Source organism: Triturus cristatus, chromosome 5_1 (genome assembly GCF_964204655.1).
Source record: "Triturus cristatus chromosome 5_1, aTriCri1.1, whole genome shotgun sequence".
Taxonomy (NCBI): domain Eukaryota; kingdom Metazoa; phylum Chordata; class Amphibia; order Caudata; family Salamandridae; genus Triturus; species Triturus cristatus.
In genome coordinates, this window is record NC_140587.1 from 866,538,370 (window position 1) to 866,556,698 (window position 18,329).

Below are 18,329 nucleotides of genomic sequence, written 5' to 3' on the forward strand. Positions count from 1 at the left end.
ATTTACAGTGTGGTTTGTGGCCGAGGGCCGCACCGGTGGGGGCGGGGTCAGAGGGGGAGGGGCGGGGCTAAAGCAAAAAAAAAATTGTGACCATGAGGTTGAACACAGGTCCCTGCAGCAGACGCCTTCGTCCACTGAGCCACCAGACCCGGCATACACACACCTCTCTCTCTCTCTCTCTCTCTCTCTCTCTCTCTCTCTCTCTCTCTCTCCCTCTCCCCCTCCCTTCCTCCCCCTCTCCCCCCCCTCTCTCTCTCTCCCCCGTCTCTCTCCCTCTGTCGCCCTCCTCCCTCTGTTTCACTCCTCCCTCCCTCTGTCTCCCTCCTCCCTCTGTCTCCCTCCTCCCTCTCTGTCTCCCCTTCTGTCGCCCTCCCTCTGTCGCCCTCCCTCTGTAACTCTCCCTCTGTCTCCCACTCTCTGTCTCCCACCCTCTGTCTCCCACCCTCTGCCTCCCACCCTCTGTCTCCCACCCTCTGTCTCTCTCCCTCCCTCTCTCCCTTCGTCTCCCTCTCCCTCCCTGTCTCCCTCTCCCTCCCTGTCTCCGTCTCCCTCCCTGTCTCTGTTTCCCTCCCTGTCTCCGTCTCTCTCCCTCCGTCTCTCTCCCTCCCTGTCCCTCCCTCTCACTTGGTCTCTCTCCCTCCCTCTCACTCTGTCTCTCTCTCTGTCTCCCTCCCTCTCACTCTGTCTCTCTCCCTCCGTCTCCCTCCCTCTCCCTCCGTCTCCCTCCCTGTCTCTGTCTCCCTCCCTGTCTCTCTCCCTCCCTGTCTCTCTCCCTCTCACTTGGTCTCTCTCCCTCCCTCTCACTCTGTCTCTCTCCCTCTGTCTCCCGCCCCGTCTCCCTCCCTCTCCCTCTGTCTCCCTCCCTGTCTCCCCCGTCTTCCTCCCTGTCTCCCTCCCTCTCCCTCCGTCACCCTCCGTCTCCCTCCGTCTCCCTCCCTCCGTCTCTCTCTCTCTGTCTCCCTCCCTCTATCTCTCCGTCTCTGTCCCTGTCTCTCTCCCTCCTTCTCTCCCTCTGTCTCCCTGTCTCTCTCCCTCCCTCTCTCCCTCTGTCTCCCTCCCTCTGTCTCTCTCACTCTGTCTCCCCCTCTGTCTCCCTCTCCCTTCCTGTCTCCCCCGTCTTCCTCCCTGTCTCCCTCCCTCTCCCTCCATCTCCCTCCCTCTCCCTCCCTCTCCCTCCCTCCCTCCGTCTCCCTACTTCCGTCTCCCTCCCTCTGTCTCTCTCTCTCCCTCCCTCTATCTCTCCGTCTCTCTCCCTGTCTCTCTCCCTCCCTCTCTCCCTCTGTCTCCCTGTCTCTCTCCCTCCCTCTCTCCCTCTGTCTCCCTCCCTCTGTCTCCCTCCCTCTGTCTCTCTCCCTCTCTGTCTCTCTATGTCTCCCTTCCTCTGCCTCCCCCAGACTGTGCCTCTCTGTCTCCCTCTCTCTGTCACCCTCTGTCAACCTCTGCCTCCCTTCCTCTCCCTCTGTCTCCCTCTCCCTCCCTCCGTCACCCTCTGTCATCTCACCCCGTGTGTGTGTCAGCCCTCAGCCCGGGCTGAGACAGCTTCCCAGCACGCACACACAGCCGCACTGAGACAGCTTCCCAGCGCGCACACACCGCCGCACTCGAGTACTTCACAGGTCTTTAAAAGACCCTTTAGATGTTAATAAAGCTTTGTTGTATTGCACCTCTCAGGCCCCTGCATCTCCACTTTGACAATCACTGGAATCCCCCGGCCCCCACAGAGCAGAGTCTCAGAGTCCAACCGGCAGTGTTTGCTAACACTATTTAATTTTTTTTTTTAAAACACAGGTAGGATGTCTGCAAGGTCCGCGGGCCGCCAAGGAAGGCTTGCCGGGTCGCTGGCGGCCCGCGGGCCGTACTATGAGTAACCATGCTATAAGTGATACTTAGGCGAGCCATTGTTTCCCTTTGAACGATGGCAGGAAGGCATTGAGAACCAGATGAATGACTCGTTGCCCCAGCATACTGACTTGGAGCTTGATCTTCACCTCTCCCAGGTGGCCCCTCCAACCCAGCAATGATGCATCTGTCTGATGATGAAGCTTATTGAATTTAGAACTAAATAACATGCTTGTAGCAATCTAATAGTATAATACATTATGTATGTGATTGAAAGCAGTAACACTAAATCTGATCATAGTGAAGACAGGCATGCTGTCCTTACAGGACGTCACCGAGTGGGAACAATGGCCAGAATATTCTAGGACTTCATCGTATAATCTACAAAGTGTGGACTGTTTAACAGAATCCTGCAGGTAATTCCTGTTTGAAGCTGAGAGACATTTTTTCTTGTACTCCTATGTTGTTGCTATGCAGATGTTTATCCTTGGCATTGCCTGATTTACACAGATTGGTTTGAATTTGCTTTTGTTTTAATTTTTCGCTGGGACATGCCCATGATAGTCTGTATGATAATGATGTTTCGACAAATTCTATATAATCCTATGCATTTGTAATTAAGGGGAGCCTCGTCATTTGGTATCCAGACCCCACACAGCTGTGCTCATTGAATAGACTTTGAATCTCACTGACTTTTCTTTCATAGAAAATTTACTTTGACATGGCAACTGTGAACTTTGAATGCAGGGCTGGAGGGAAGTGGTCTTCTGCAGGTCAGGTTGGCTTTTGTCAGCAGTCACTGCTGATCCTCAGCCATCTCCTTTGATATCTGAATGAAATCAGTGAGGCAGCTCTGACACTGTGCCCATTACAATCAGTAGTTAAACTGAAGGGACTGTATGTGCCTCCAGGTATTTGCAATGAGGAGCATGTACAAGTATCGGCGACCAAGAAGCCTCAAAGCCATTTTCATCAACACCCAGGACTGATCCAGAAACACTAGGATCATAACCCGACCACAAGAGTGGCTTCGGGAGTGGGAGTGTGTCTGCACCCCTGACTTCGACCGAGTCTGTCCAGTCTTCGACTTCTTTCCGACTTTGGAGATTTAAAGCTTGGCTTCATGGTCACGGATGACCTTCAGGTTCATCTTTGGTATTGATCGCTGGATGTAGATTGGTATTTGCGTAAACTGGTTACATTAAACAGTTGAAACTTGACTAATATGTATGCCAACAAAATAGTTACAATAGTTTTTGCCTTTCTGTGAAAGTTTTCAAAAAACCTAATCAAATGTATTTTTGAAGAAAAAAAAACCCAAGGGCCATGTTAAATAAAAAAAAAAAGTTTCAACTTAAATAAAATCCACTGAAATATGCATTGCAGAGTCCTACTGCACATATATGAACTATGGAGCTTGGTATGATTTCCTTTCCTAGAGACAGAAGTCCTTCCAGCCTTTTTCAGAAATAAAGTTGCCTGCATTTCCATAGAGTAAAACAACCTACAAAATGTGTGCTCACCATAATTTGCATGGCCACCTACTGCCATCCCCAAACTACCCATACAATTGCGACCGCAGACAACTAAGTACATTGGCAGATTGGCAGGATGTGTAAACCCGACATACCTCAAGTGCAATTATTTAAGATGTTTTATGAGATCAAAAACATCCCACAACAAAGGCGTATGGCAATAGTGAAAATGTTCCTGGTTTCCTAGTCCTATATTAGAGTATATTTCATGACACTGTGAGACATCTCGAAACGACATGCCCTGAGACGTTTCATGCTAAATGGTAGAAATAGTTTAAAAAGAAATATTTATGCTTTGAAAATATAAAAAGGTAAACAAGTGGTATGATAATGATTTTTCTTTACACTTAAAAATGATCATCTAGTTACCTTCTGATAATTGTGTAGCAAAGCCCAAAGAGCAGAGGCTCCAATTTTCTTTTGAGTGGGATTATCACTTTCCAGACAAGCAGACAGACTGGAAACAGCTTTATCTATAACAAAAAATAAAAGGTTTTACCTTGTTAATTTAGCAGTATGCAATAAATTTAGCACATGACTAAATCTACCTCAATTTATGTAGACATTCAGTCTTTCCTACGTATGTTAATTTCAATCTATACAAAGCACTGACCATCTTATTATCTAAAGTCAATTTAAAATTAAAAATGAGGTGGGATCACAGACCCCCCTCCCCAAGACTGTAAAGGCCACTAGGACACCATCCGACAGGGCCGACATATGTACCTATAGGTGGAAGGGGGCACATGGACCCCCTCCCAGAATCTGGAAATGCCACAGGGACCCGATCCCCCGGGGTCAGATCCACTACGGCATCCTGAAGAGCCAACTCCTCGGACACAGTTTTCCTACACACAAGAGCACGGGAAGGGAAACCTGTCTGCTCCCACCTGGAGGAAGTTTTCAAAATGTTACCACCGGGAGGGAGCAGACTTTTGGTTCACTACCCACGCTATAGCAGGCTAGAAAACTCAGATTGCTCCCGCCTGGCAGGAAAAAGCAAAAACAGCTGCTCCCGCCAGACAGTAAACAAAAAAGGTTACTTGAAGGGTGTACCTGAACCAAAAACAACTCCCAGAGAGAGTTGGCAGTAACCAACATACGTGCAAAGGGCCCAATTCTTGAAAGACATCAAGTTCTAATAATGTCCATAAGCAAAAAGAGAAGTTCCTTTCCAAATTCTGTAAATATCAAGGAAAAGAGTGAACAAATAACCTTGAAAAATCATTGAAATACAATCCCATTATTCTGAGATCCTACTAAGCAATATACCTACAATCACAATTGAGGCTAATTAGTAAATGCATTGCATTACTGTATCCTTTTACAGCAAAGCTACAGCACACTTTCAAAGCGGATGTGCCCATTTTGCACATTAAATCATGGGCACTATTATACAATAAAATAGTACAACTAACATGCTCAAAGGCCCTTACTGTTTGAGGGGTAGGAGTAACAGATAAAGAATCTTTGAAGGAACTTAGCAGGAGCAAATTCGCCACTTTCATGTATATCTATTGAGCTCTAGTATTGACATCTCTTACAGATTTGCCAGTACCAATCAGGTACTCAACCCCATGACTAAAACTGCTATTGATCACAACCCTCTATTTCTGTTGAGCGGACAATTAATGACGCTTCTTCTCTTTAAGGCGGTCAACTAAATTTCCATTAAACAAACATACACAGAATAACTACAGGCCATAATTTTATGCTGTTCTTACGTACACATATTTACGGTACACGCTATTTGTTCAAAGCAACACCTGGAGAAAAACATTAAGCAAATTTAAGCTTGTGAACCAGTTAATTAGCCGTAGGATTCTACTGGGTCACTTACCATTAGCCAGGATCTTGGGTTTGCTAGCCGTATGAAAGCAAAGGTTGTGGAGAACAAGAAGAGCCATCGGTAGTGTGCTCTTCTGTTTATGCTTGCCCATTTCTAGCAACAAACCTAAACTGCCATTCAGCTTTAAGATCATTTGCTGGCCGTCCTCTGCAAAGGACATGTTCAGCAGTAGCTTCAGCCACAGATTAGCTAGGGTGCCAAGACTCTTGCTTCCTCCTTTTGGCAGTGACAAAGAGAGAAAGTTCTGTAGAAAGTTGCTCTGTAAGGTAAAAAGAGAAACCAGATGATGTCCTTTGTAAAGAAAATGCTACTTACCAGTAGACAGACAGACAGAACCACTTTAATCGATTAATTAAAATCATAAAAGTACATCACAATAATTCATACACATAAAAAAAACTATACAAAATACAGATTAAAAAATAGTTCACATAGTGGTCGACCAGGCCAATAAATATGCCCCTAACAACAATGTACAGACTCAGCATCACGTTTTTTCCTTTTCCTTACCGCAGTTACTAAGAAATTAGCCATATTAAAAATTATCCATGGGGAGTCAAGTAATTGGAGATACATCAGTGCTGGTTTTACTTGATAAAAGCCTCTCCCTTGTAACAAAGGTAAAATGTACTTTGCTCTAATTACTGAGTAATGGTTACAGAATAGGATAAAGTGCGTAGTATCCTGAATTGAACTGTCATCACAATTACACAAAGCAGCATCTTCTGGTTTACACCAACCTTGGAAATTACCTAAGTTAAAATGTATTAAATTAAAACGAAATCTTGTCAGCAGCCAGCGGTGAAAATGATTCGAGACTAGTCCGAGATAGGGCTCAGTCTGGGGGGAAGTAATTAATATAAAATGTGTCTTTACTGATACTTTATTGAGTTCCTCCCCCTCCCGCTCTAGAGACCTTAAAGTCAGAAATTGGGTTTTAATCTGCTTAATATCCCCCTTAGCAATTATTTCTGGATTGTCATAGAGCTCAGGGCGTCCTAATGTATAAAATAATTTCTTAATATACCGGAGCCAAGGTATATCTAGAGCTCTATCTAACCCCATACAGTCTTTTAAAATTGTTCGATTCAGGGAGAGTTCGGGGTTCAGCCATGTTTTCAACCAAAAAACCAGGGGGGCCAGACTAATATGATCAGACACATAATCCATTCCCAATTCTTGGTGGATTGAAAAGGTCGGGGTAGACTGGGGGACGGAGAGAATAGAGCGAAGGAATTTATTTTCTACAGTTTGTACGCCCTCTGCTTTTTTATAACCCCAGATAGCAGCTCCATAGGTCGCTAAGGCCAGACATTTCGCCCTATAAATGGCAAGAACTGCCTTACATGGTTTGCCACCCAGCCGTCGAGTAAAACTTAATATAGCTGAGGAAGCTCTACCTGCGCTATTCTTCTTAGCTAAAAGCTGGGGGGTCCAAGCGCACCTGTCATCAAACAGGACCCCCAGGTAGGTAAATACCTTTACCTTTGTAACTTCAACACCATTACAATAAAAGGTTTTTCCTCTGTTTTTACACGTACCCAGGGACATAACGTGTGACTTAGTGCTATTTACCACTAAATCGAGAGAGTTCATGAACTCGCCAAAGGAGTTCAATAGTCGCTGCAAACCCAAAGGGGTACGTGCCAACAACACTGAATCATCTGCGTACAGGAGAACAGGTAAACCAATGTTCCCTATACGCGGGGTGTCCAGGCAGGCCTTACCTAAAATAATATCCAATTTATTAATGTATAAAGTAAAAAGTATAGGGGCAAGAATGCAACCCTGGCGGACCCCTCTAGATGATTTAAAGTGCTGTGTGCATTTCCCCTCATTAGACACCCTTATAGCAGCATGAAGGTCTCTGTTCAAATCCGCAAGAAAAAGGACCAAACAAGGGTCGATGCCCATTTCCATTAGGATCGTCCACAGCTTTGATCTGTTGACCAGATCAAAAGCTGTGGACAGGTCCATAAAAGCCAAGTATATGGGTCCTTTAATTGATTTAGTATACTTGTTAATCAGCATGTACAGATTAAAACATTGGTCCATGGTACCTCTGCCAGATCTAAAACCATATTGGGCCTCTGATAAAATCCTCCTCTCCGATACCCAGTCTGAAATTTTGTGCAAAATTTCTTTGCCCAGGATTTTTACCGCTGAATCAATTAGCGAGATGGGCCGGTAACATCTTGGATCCCCCCTCTCTCCCTTCTTAAAAACAGGCACAATAATCGATTTAGACCAGGACTCCGGAAACCTGTTCGCCACGCTAGCATTAAAGACGTTAGTTAAAATGGTACTCCAAAGCTCAGGGTCACCTTTGTAAAGATCCAGAGGGACTCCGTCTGGTCCTGGGGCTTTATTAGAGGCCGAATCTTTTATAGCCTTACAGACTTCATGTTTATCAAAGATTAGATGGTTAATGGGAGACGATGTTTCAGAGGCCTCAGGGTTGACCACAATTATATTACTAGCGTAAATTTGTTCAAAGTGTGCCAGCCACTCCTCCTCTGGGATGTTTATTTCCAAAGGGGCATTTTCTTCTCCTGTTAGGAGTGGGCTATTCACGATGTTCCAAAACTTGGCACTGTCCTTGAGAACTTCCACCGAGATTAGTGCTTCCCAGGCCTCTATCTTAAGTTCATTTTTACGCCTCTGAATGGTAAGTTTATAATTTTTCCTTAGATTAGAAATGAGTGCCTTGTCCCGGGGTTGTTTTTTCAGTGCGGCTAGTAAGGTTTGATGGGCCCTGGAACAGCTGGAATCAAACCATTTTTTCCCCTGCGATGGGCGCAATTTACTAGTAATGGTAAGGTCAGAGGCAACCTGGGAACAAATGTGGTCATAGGCAGAGATAATTTCTTCCCCCGTAAAGGAGGGATCCAAACACGTCCCAAACGCAGAACTATTGTTTACCAGTAAGTTTTCCATGAAATCTTCTGGGACTACTTTGGCCCATTTTAGTTTCCTTCCGTACTCACAAGTGACTAACGTGACTGGAGGAGGTAGGGCCAAAGTTGCATCCTTACGACAAAAACCCTTATCAAAAACCCTTATCTAAAACTAAAATGACAGGGTTGTGGTCACTGAATGGAGACCGGAGAACAAAATACCTAAAAACCCACTTTAAAAGAGCTGGTGATAAAAAAATATAATCAATAATTGATTCGTTGTCCCCTGCTTCAAACGTGGGGACCCGTTGACTCTTGGGTAGGAGACAGGGCTCAAACAGGTCCGCTGAGTAAAGAAGCTCCTCAAGGGTTTCTCCCTTTATAGAGTGTTCAAAATGTGGAGATACAGCGTGTGGGGGACCATATAAATCAACAATCTTACAGTTGTCTGCACAAAGATGAATATTAAAATCACCCATAAAAACAATTTGTACCAAAGTGGTCTGACGAGTCCTATAAGATTCCAAAAAATGTTACCAGTATTCATCTGTTCTTCGCATGTAGAGCTGTAGATTTGTATACTTGTGCATAAAGCGCAATCTGGTGTTGGGCTCGGATGTTTCCACTTTGTTTTTGTCTTGAAAGAAGTCTTTTGTAGTCACGAGGTAGGTGACTCCTCCTGAGGACGATAGTGCGCCTAGGCATCGACTCCATCTCCAGATTGTTTTGCCATGGAGGGTCATGACGGAGTTAGTTAGAAATAGAAATAGAAAAGGATGTCCATGTGTAATATATCTAAATAAGATAGTACTGGAACAGATAGAGGTATCCGGGGAGGCGGGAGGGCGTATACAAATCTACAGCTCTACATGCCAAGAACAGCTGCTTACTGGTAAGTAGCATTTCCCGCTCGAGGCATATGAGCTATAGATCGTATACTTGTGCATAGACTATACAGCAGTTACCTCCTTAGCGGTGGCTACCTGTATCTGTCGCAGTTGTTTGAAAGGGTTCTTAATGCAGCCTGGCCCACACTAGCTTGTTGGTTTGCTTGCACATCTACACAATAGTGTTTTGTGAACATGTGAGGTGTAGGCAAGTGGCTGCTTTGCAAATGTCATCAAGGGGAATGTTCCCTAAGAATGCCATAGATGCCCCTAGTTTACATGTGGAGTGAGCCCTAGGGGGAATGGTTAAGGTGCATTTGGCTTTAGCATAGCATATTTGGATGCATTTAACAATCCATCTTGCAATCCCTGTTTTTGAGATAGGATTGCCTTTATAAAGTGGGGAGAAAGCCACAAAACGTTGTTTAGTCTTTCTAAAGGATTTTGTTCTTTCAATGTAGTAAAGTAGTGCTCTTTTTACGTCTAGTGTGTGAATGAGCCCGTTCTGCTACTGAGTCAGATAGAGGGAAAAACACTGGGAGTTCTACAGACTGGTTAAGGTGGAAAGCATAGACGACTTTTGTAGAAATTTTGGGTTAGTCCTAAGAACCACTTTGTTATGATGGATTTGGAGAAATGGTTCTTGTATGGTTAATGCCTGGAGTTCACTGAGTCTTCTGAGAGAGGTGATGGCAACCAGGAAAGCTACTTTCCAGGTGAGAAATTGTAATTCGCATTTATGCATAGGTTCAAATGGGGGACCCATGAGTCTGGTAAGTACCACATTTAGGTTCCATACTGGAGAGGGTGGAACTCAAGGTGGAATTATTCTAAGTCCTTCCATAAATGCCTTGATAGCTGGTACCCTAAACAAAGACAAATGTCTGTTTTGGAGATAGGCTGATATTGCCGCAAGATGTAGTCTAATGGATGTATATGCTAGGTTACATTGTTGTAGATGCAAAAGGTAACAGACGATGTTTTGAATATAAGCACCTAGTGGGTTGATTTTGTTATTTGTACAGTAAATTACAAATCTTTTCCACTTTGCGGCATAGCAAGCTCTAGTGGTAGGACATCTAGCCTCCTTAATGATGTTCATGCAGTCTGGCGGTAAATTAAGGTAGCCAAACTCTAAGACTTCGGGCGTCAGATTGAAAGGTTGAGTTGATTGGGATCTGGATGCCTTATCTCTCCATGGTTCTGAGTGGGAAGCTTGGGTGAGAGGCGTAGCTTTTGATGAGGAACTACTGATAGTTGCAAGAAGGTTGTGAACCATGACTGCCGGGTCCATGTTGCAGCAATTTGGATCATTGTGAGGGAATGCTGTTTGAGTTTCCGAACCACTAGCGGAATGAGTGGGAGAGGTGGAAAAGCGTAAGCAAATTTGCCTGACCAGTTCCATCCATAGCGCATTGCCTTTGGACAATGGGTGTGGATATCTGAATGCGAAACTTGGGCATTTTGCATTTTGGTGTGGGGCGAACAGGTCTATTTCTGGGTGGCCCCACATTTGAAAGAATGGAATCAGAACTTGAGGATGAAGTTCCCATTCGTGGATCTGCTGTTTCTGGCGACTGAGTAGATCCGCAATTTGATTGTGTACTCCTGGGAGGTGTTCTGCAAGGAGATATATGTTTTGAGGAATGGGCCATCTCCATATGCTTTGAGTTAGGTCTGAAAGCTGGAGAGAGTGTGTACCCCCCTGTTTTTGTATATTGTACATTGCTGTCATGTTGTCGGTAGGGACTAGGACGGCTTTGCTTACGGGGTGGAGTTGAAAAGATTTTAACGCTAGGAAGATTGCCAACAATTCTAGGTAATTTATGTGGAATTGTTTTTGTTGAGGGGTCCATATGCCCTGAATGGTATGGGTTTGAAGATGAGCTCTGGGGAGCGATGCGTCTGTTGTTAGCACTATCTGTGGAACCGGGTTGAGGAACGGCCGCCCTTTGGAAAGGTTTTGTGTGTTCCACCACTGCAGTGAGCGATGGATGCGGTTATCTACCAACACCAGATCTGTTAGCTGACCTTGAGCCTGGTTCCACTGACGTGCCAAACACTCCTGTAAGGGACGCATTTGGAGTCTTGCATAAGGGACTATGAGAATGCAAGAGGCCATCATCCAGATTAACTGCATGAACACTGGCGCTGGTTGTGAGTGTTGAGGCTGGAATTTTTGTATTAGAGCTTGTATGGCACTTATGTTGACTGGGTTGGGGTACGCTAGAGCTTTTGAAGTGTTTATTGTAGCCCCTAGGTATTGTTGTATGTTGTACGGTTGGAGGTGGGATTTGGTGAGGTTTACCGTGAATCCCAAGTGGTGAAGCAGTTGGATTGTTTTGTGTGTGTGTTTAACACAGCTGCTGTGTGTCTTTGCTTTAATGAGCCAGTCGTGTGGATAAGGGAAAACATGAATGTGCTGTCTTCTTAAGTGGGCTGCAACTACTGCGAGGCACTTGGTGAAGACTCTGAGTGCTGTAGTCACCCCGAATGGGAGGACCTTGAACCGGTAGTGTTGACCATCTACGACGAACCTGAGATATTTCCTGTGAGCGGGGTGAATGGGAATATGAATGTAGGCGTCCTTTAAATCGAGAGTGGAGAGAAAGTCGCCCTGTTGAAGTAGTGGGAGCACCTGTTGGAGAGTGACCATGTGGAAGTGGTCCGACTGAATGTAGAGGTTTAGCAGTCTGAGGTCCAATAGGCCTGAGAGAGCCGTCCTTTTTTGGGATTAGGAAATAGAGGGAGAATACCCATGTGCCATGGTGAGGCAGGGGGACTGGTTCTATTGCATGTTTTTGTGATAGAGAAAGAACCTCTTGTTTGAGAAGTGTTAGATGTTCCGTGGACATTGGACGTTGTCTGGGAGGAATGTTTGGGCGGGTAGAGGTGAGTTCCAGGCAGTAACCATACTGGATAATTTGTCTTACCCACTTGTCTGTTGTGATTGAATTGCAGACAGGTAGGAACTGTGAGAGACGACCCCCGACAGGAGTGGGATGACTGGGGGGAAATGCAGGGAAATCACTGTTTGGTGGTAGGGGAGGTGCGTTATTGTTGCCACGACCTCTTCCCTTACCATTGTTGTATCTGTAGCCTCCGGGAAAGTATCCTTTGGAGGACGTTTGAGTGGGGCTCTTATAATAGGACAAAGAGGGATGTTTGGAGCCAATGGTTTTGGAGCCAGCTCTGTAGAAGGAGCGGCGAAAAAAGTCTCTAGGGGAAGAGAATTGTAAGACCCCCATGGACTTAGCAGTTTCCGTATCTTTTTTCATTTTCTCTAAAGATATGTCAACTGAGGGCCAGAAAAGATGTTCTTGATCAAAGGGCTGATCAAATAGCTATGTGGTATTGGTCATAGGTGTTATGGCGCCGCAAAAGATTAGCACTAGTGTTCTGTTCTCTATTTCTACGACGGTGCTAAAGGGTGTAGAGAAACACAAACTCTACAGAGGGAGAACGCCAGCATAAATTTTCACAAATCCCCAGCACACGTGAATATGTAATTATAACGTTTTAGATCAGTTCGGTGACAAACACAATATGCCAAACAGTTCAAAGGGTCATGAGTCAGATCTTCTTCCTTTCTTTATTCAAGATCAAAGGGCTGATTTAGAATAGCAGAAATGCGCCTCCTGTTTGAATCCGGAGACCTGGAGCCAAGCGTGCCTGCGCAACAAAACACTAGAGTTAACAGCGCGGGATGGGGTAACAGCCGCGTCAAGTGCATATTTAATCGAGGTGTTTGTGATTAATTTCCCCTCTTGGATTAGGTCGTTGGCCTTTAGTGTGTACTGGTCAGGAAGGTGTTGCATGAGCTTTTCAAGTTTGTCATAGTGAGCCCTGTCGCATCTATCCACTAAAGCTTGGGCATTGGCAATCCCCCAATGATTTGCAGCCTGTGACGCAATACGTTTACCAGATGCGTCTATTAATTTTGACTCCTTATTGGGAGGGGTGTCGCCTGTACTCTGTGAGTTTGCTCTCTTGCGTGCATTAGCACTACAAGAGAATCCGAAGGGATCTGACCTTTAATGTAAATTGGGTCATTGGGAGCTGCCTTATACTTTTTATCTATCCTGGTGTTGAGAATCCTGGCTCTGACAGGGTCTCTAAAAACTTCTGGTCATGTTTGAGCATGCCTTTTAACATTGGCAGGGTGTGCGTGGACTTTGGCGAGGGTGCAAAGGTTTCAAGTAAAAAGTCTTCCTCTAAGGGATCCTGAATGTAATTGTACCCTGTGATATTGGGCAGCCCTATTGATTAGTTGGGCTAACCCAATATTGTCATCTGGTGGTGATGGCCTGGATGGATAGAGGTCCGGGTCATTGTGTGGGTTGGGATCTGTGTTGTAGTCATCCCAAGGGTCTATGTCATGTGTGATGGTACATCATCATCCCCATGTGGATCTATGTTCCCTTCCCTGTCAGTATGATCATCCTCAGTATCTGATGTTTGAGGTGAAAAAGTATGTTGTGGGGAGTGTGGTGGAGAAATTAGAAGATTTGGATCAACTGGAGGAGGAGAAGGAGGTGGGGGGGTGTTAGTACTCATCTCCTTTCGTTTCAAGGGTATTTCAGATTCGTCTGAAGTGTCCAGTTTCCTAATTTTTGGAGGCTTTGCGACGACTTTGCCAGTCTCTGGGTCAATAGAAAGAGTGCCAAAGATTTTGGGTATGAATGTTCTTTGGACCGAGTTTCTGAGGCTTTTTATGGGGCTTTGGACTCCTTAGGTTTTGTCATAGGAGTTTGTGAGCCCGAGACTTTTTTCGGCTTCGACGATTTTTTCGGTTCCGAAGCTGTTTTCGGCTCCGAAGATTTTTTTGGTTCCATATGTTTGGTATGTTTCGATGCCGAGGCCTTCGGCGTCGAGGCTGTCTTCGGTGCCAATGAAGAAGGGTGTGGCACATCTTTGGTCTTGTGCTTCGGTGCAGAGGGTGACTTTTCGGCACCGGAATGGGTTTGGCTTGAGCCCGAGCCGGAAGGCTTAGCTTTGGGTTTCATAGCCGTGCCCGAGGGCGGGGCATCTGAGACCTGTTGCCAGTGTCGACCCGAGGGCAAGGGTGTTACAGGAGCCTTAGGTTTGATTTTTGGGAGAGGGGTTTCGGTACTCACGGACCGCTGAGCTGGGGTGAGTGTCTCCTCTTCGACATCGGAGTCGTCGGCCTCGGAGATGGAGATATCTTCTTCTTCACCTTGTTGCTCCGGCTGGACACTGGGATCTGCTCCGAAGATGTCTGGGATCGAGCTGCTTCCACGAGACATGTCGTGATGTCGAGCCTGACAATCACGGATGGTTTTCTTTGACCTGAAAGAGGAACAGGCCTCGCAGTTCTTGTTCGTGCTCCGGGGAGAGGCAGAGGTTACAAACCTCGTGCAAGCCCGTGTGTGGGAATTTAGCACCACACCCGGGACATGTTTTGAAAGGAGTCCTTTCCATTGACTGCAAGTGTGGTCGGCGCGGAGAGGCCCAACGGCCCGCGTCGAAGATCAAGGAATTTGTTTTTAAAGATGCACGTCGAAAGGGAAACGTGATCGAAACAATACCGTTGAGTGTAAAAGAATTGCGTGTCGAAGGGGGGTCGAAACCGCCACCGACCCGCAGCGCAGCAAATCACTTCCAAACCCGATGGCGGAAAAAAACTATCTGGAGATGGAGTCAATGCCCATGCGCACTATCGTCCTAAGGAGGAGTCACCCACCTCGTGAGTACAAAAGTCGTCTTCCAAGACAAAAACAAAGTGCAAACATCCGAGCCCAACACCAGATTGCGATCTATGCACAAGTATATGATCTACAGCTCATATGCCTCGAACATGAAAGTTTTCACTAAAAGGTAAATGCTGCTGTTTAGGTTTATTGGAGTGTTTTAACATGTAACAAACACAGCAAAGACAAAGAAGCTCTCATTACTTACAGCTCGAGTTCTTTCCACACTGTCAATATGAAATCAAAGCATTCAAATCACTCTACAATTGCCGGAAACTTGTTCACATACCCCATATTTATATGAAGACAATCAATGTTTATTGTTCTGAGCTCTAAGAAATGGGACTCAATAAAACCGAAAGTACACCATATACAAATACACTTGGCAATGATAAAGAAAGGAGGTCCGGAGAAGTACAAAACTGATAAACCAGACATTTGTCTGTAAAGTTAAGCGGAACAACAATTAGAATTTGCATAAAGGTTTTAATAAAATTATATTTGATAACCAAGGGTAAATTCAGTTTTTCCATGTAAAAATTATTAATGCGCTAACCGTTCAGGAAAAAGTTAGTTCTGAGGGTTTTTACAAGGTTTTTTCATCAGTTGTTGTCATTTTTATGAGTTCAATCTGAATTTGAATTTGATTTTAACTTGGGCACTCTTACCTGGGGGAAATCAGACGGTGCTCGTCTTCCAGACATCATTTCTGCTTCACGCAGCTCAAATTTAGACCCTTGGTGGTTCCTGTTAGCTAGAGCAGGTCCGCCATCTTTGAGGCTACAGATGCTCTAGTATGTAGCCTATAATAGGAACAGGCTGGCACGACTGCACCAAAGGCAAGCCCATATGCACCCGTCCGGGCCTGCATGGCGCCAGGCCCTCTGATAGTTTTAACCAAGAATCTTTGCGGTATTTAAGGATGAGCTAAGTTTCTTGGATGTGGGGGATTAGTACTAACTGCCGCTATTCTATAAATATAGACTTAGGACTGGCAGTCTGCCGCCCCTTCTCCTTCCTCCCAAAATCTCAAGTGAAGCGGAGACCGCCCAACGCTTTCTTTTAAACTGTCAGCCCTTCCCCAAACACAAAATTGAAATTGCTGACCTTGTGTCGGCACAGCAGCCAACCGTGCTGTTTCTGGTTGAAAATTGGCTCCACTTGTTAGCCTCAGATATCCTAGAGGCTATCACTTCAGGCTATGCAATTTTAAGACTCGACAGACCTAAAGGGAGGGTGAGTGGACTGCCGGTGATTTATAGGTGATTGCAATGTACATATTGATGACCCAACCTGCCATACTGCTATAAGCCTCAGCGAGGATTTGGGGTTGCTCCGTTTTCAATAGTTAGTGCAGTACTCCACTCACATCCAGAGGCACATTCTTGAGCCCATTTTTGCCAATTTAGCCCTGACCAGAGTGCTCCCCTGCGTCCCATCGCCTGGTCAGATCACTTTCTCATTCCATTTCAGATCCTTGATTGTGCTCTCCTGACTAGACCGCCACTGGCCCACCCAGTTAAAGTGTGTAAATGGTCCCTGGTGACCCCACAGGCCTTAACGTCAGCCCTGAATTGCAGGTCTCCATGCTAAGACTCCTGCCCGCAGGTTACCAATCAACACACCTCTGTATGGATTGAGCAGGCCTTCAACACCATGCCGACTTCTTGGACAACCGCTCGTTCCAGGTATTTCAGAAACGATACACCTTGGATATCATCCCCTTACAGCACAGCGTGACACAGGGGTCAGCTTTAAGCCCGACCCTGTTCAACGTTTATCTCTATCCTCTGGCTGACGTGATTGAACGCCAAGGTGTGAGGATCGTATCTAATGCTGATCATCACACTGGCGCAAGATGACGGGAGGGCCGCAGATAATTTCAAGTTGTCTGGTGGACCTTGCGGCATGGATGGACGCCAGTTGTCTTAGACTGAATGCAGACAAGACAGAGGTAGTGGTGATCGGGAAGCAGCTCTTGATTTGGTCTTCTGCTTGGTGGCCTTGTGAACTAGGCCCCACTCCGGTCCCTAAACTTAAATTGAGGAACTTGGGTGTCACTTCTGATGCAGAACTATCTTTTGATTAGCAGATCTCAGCTATGGTCGGTACATGCTTTGACGTGTTAAAAATGGTACAAAAATCCTGGGACTATTACCGGAATCCGCTAAGAAAACAGTTATTCAGGCTTTGCTGGTATCTCGTCTGGACTATTCTAATGTACCTTACCTGGGGGTCTCTAAAGGCAGGCTGGGGATGCTTCAAAGGGTACAAAATGCTGCAGCTCGGCTATTTCTAAATATTCCAAAATGGTCATCTATAAACACTGGACTTGCCGAAATGTATTGGCTCCCTATGAGGCACAGAGTCTTCAAAGCAATTTGCTTTGTAAATAGGATACTCAATCAGAAGGGCACAGGATATTTGTTTCCTCTGATTCAAGCCTACACTCCTATCAAACACCTTGGGTCTTTTGGGGCAGTGTGGACGGTGGTCCCAGAAGTGAATGGAATGCACCTGGGGGCAGCTCTTTTAGACTCCTAACAGGTAAACTATGCCCAGGGATCTGAGATCGGATCCAACTGAAGCTCATTTTCAGAAAATTCTCAAGACCTGGCTATTTAGGAAATAGCACAGGACGGATCTGCCCCTGTTGCAAAGCCTGACTGACTGATGCTTGGAGCTTAGTGCAGCCTATCCTCAGAGCGAGGACACTCTCCTGGAGTAACCAGGCACGTTAAAAATTCAATAACATAACATGTTTTGAAAGAAAAAAAAGGATTATTCAAATGTCACTCACTCAAGCTTGATGTTCAAATTTTCAGTTATTATGTGTGACGTGAGGGGCAATGTGTTGCAATGAAATTTGGAATATCACACAGATAGTACGGAAAAGAAAGATGTTTGCTGTCTCCTCCAAAAACTAATGCTAACATTGAGTGATCGCATTTAAGCAAATTACTACGTTGCCAATATTCCAGCCAGCGAAGCACAGAGGTAGTCTTCCTGCTGAAAAGCGGCTCCTAAAGGGAACGCAACTGGATTTTTAATTTATATTGGTCTTTCTACCCAGAAGAGACACTGAAGTGCTTTACGCCAGGCAACACAGCATCCCAGAAACCTATGCTTAGTGGTTAATGAACAAGTTGCTTACCTTCGGTAACGCTTTTTCTGGTGGATACAGTCTCTGCCTGTGGATTCCTCACCTTGTGAATATCACCTGCGCCAGCAACATTCGGAAACTTTTGTAGCTCTCCACGCCGACGTCACAGAAGCGCGGCTCCGCTGACGTCACTGGATCCATAAGAGGATCTCGTCGGCGTGATGACGCCAGTTCCGCCCTTTTTTCCGTGCCTTCGAGGCACACGGACGGACCAACAACAATATATACACAGTATACACAGTACATAATATACAAACCAACACACACAGTGTGAAGACAATGCAGGAAAGCACAAGAAATAACACACTTCCTTTGACAGTTTTAGAAAAATCTTGTCACATCATTACTATTGTAGGTATACAAGGGTGGACAACGGGGAGGGGGGTGAGTCAGTGATACTGTATCCACCAGAAAAAGCGTTACCAAAGGTAAGTAACTTGTTCTTCTG

General features: G+C 45.5%; 1 protein-coding gene across 3 annotated transcripts in view; it reads right to left on the bottom strand.

Moving 5' to 3' along the window:
• The window catches only part of RTTN (rotatin), a 1,165,399-nt gene that overhangs the window by 24,762 nt on the left and 1,122,308 nt on the right, over nt 1-18,329 (bottom strand). For all 3 annotated transcript variants that reach the window (XM_085605903.1, XM_085605904.1, XM_085605902.1), the window contains 2 exons: nt 5,215-5,482; nt 3,744-3,847 (listed from right to left, as the gene is read on the bottom strand). In XM_085605903.1, the coding sequence (XP_085462029.1) occupies nt 3,744-3,847; nt 5,215-5,482 (372 nt within the window). The remainder of the gene's footprint in view (nt 1-3,743; nt 3,848-5,214; nt 5,483-18,329) is intronic.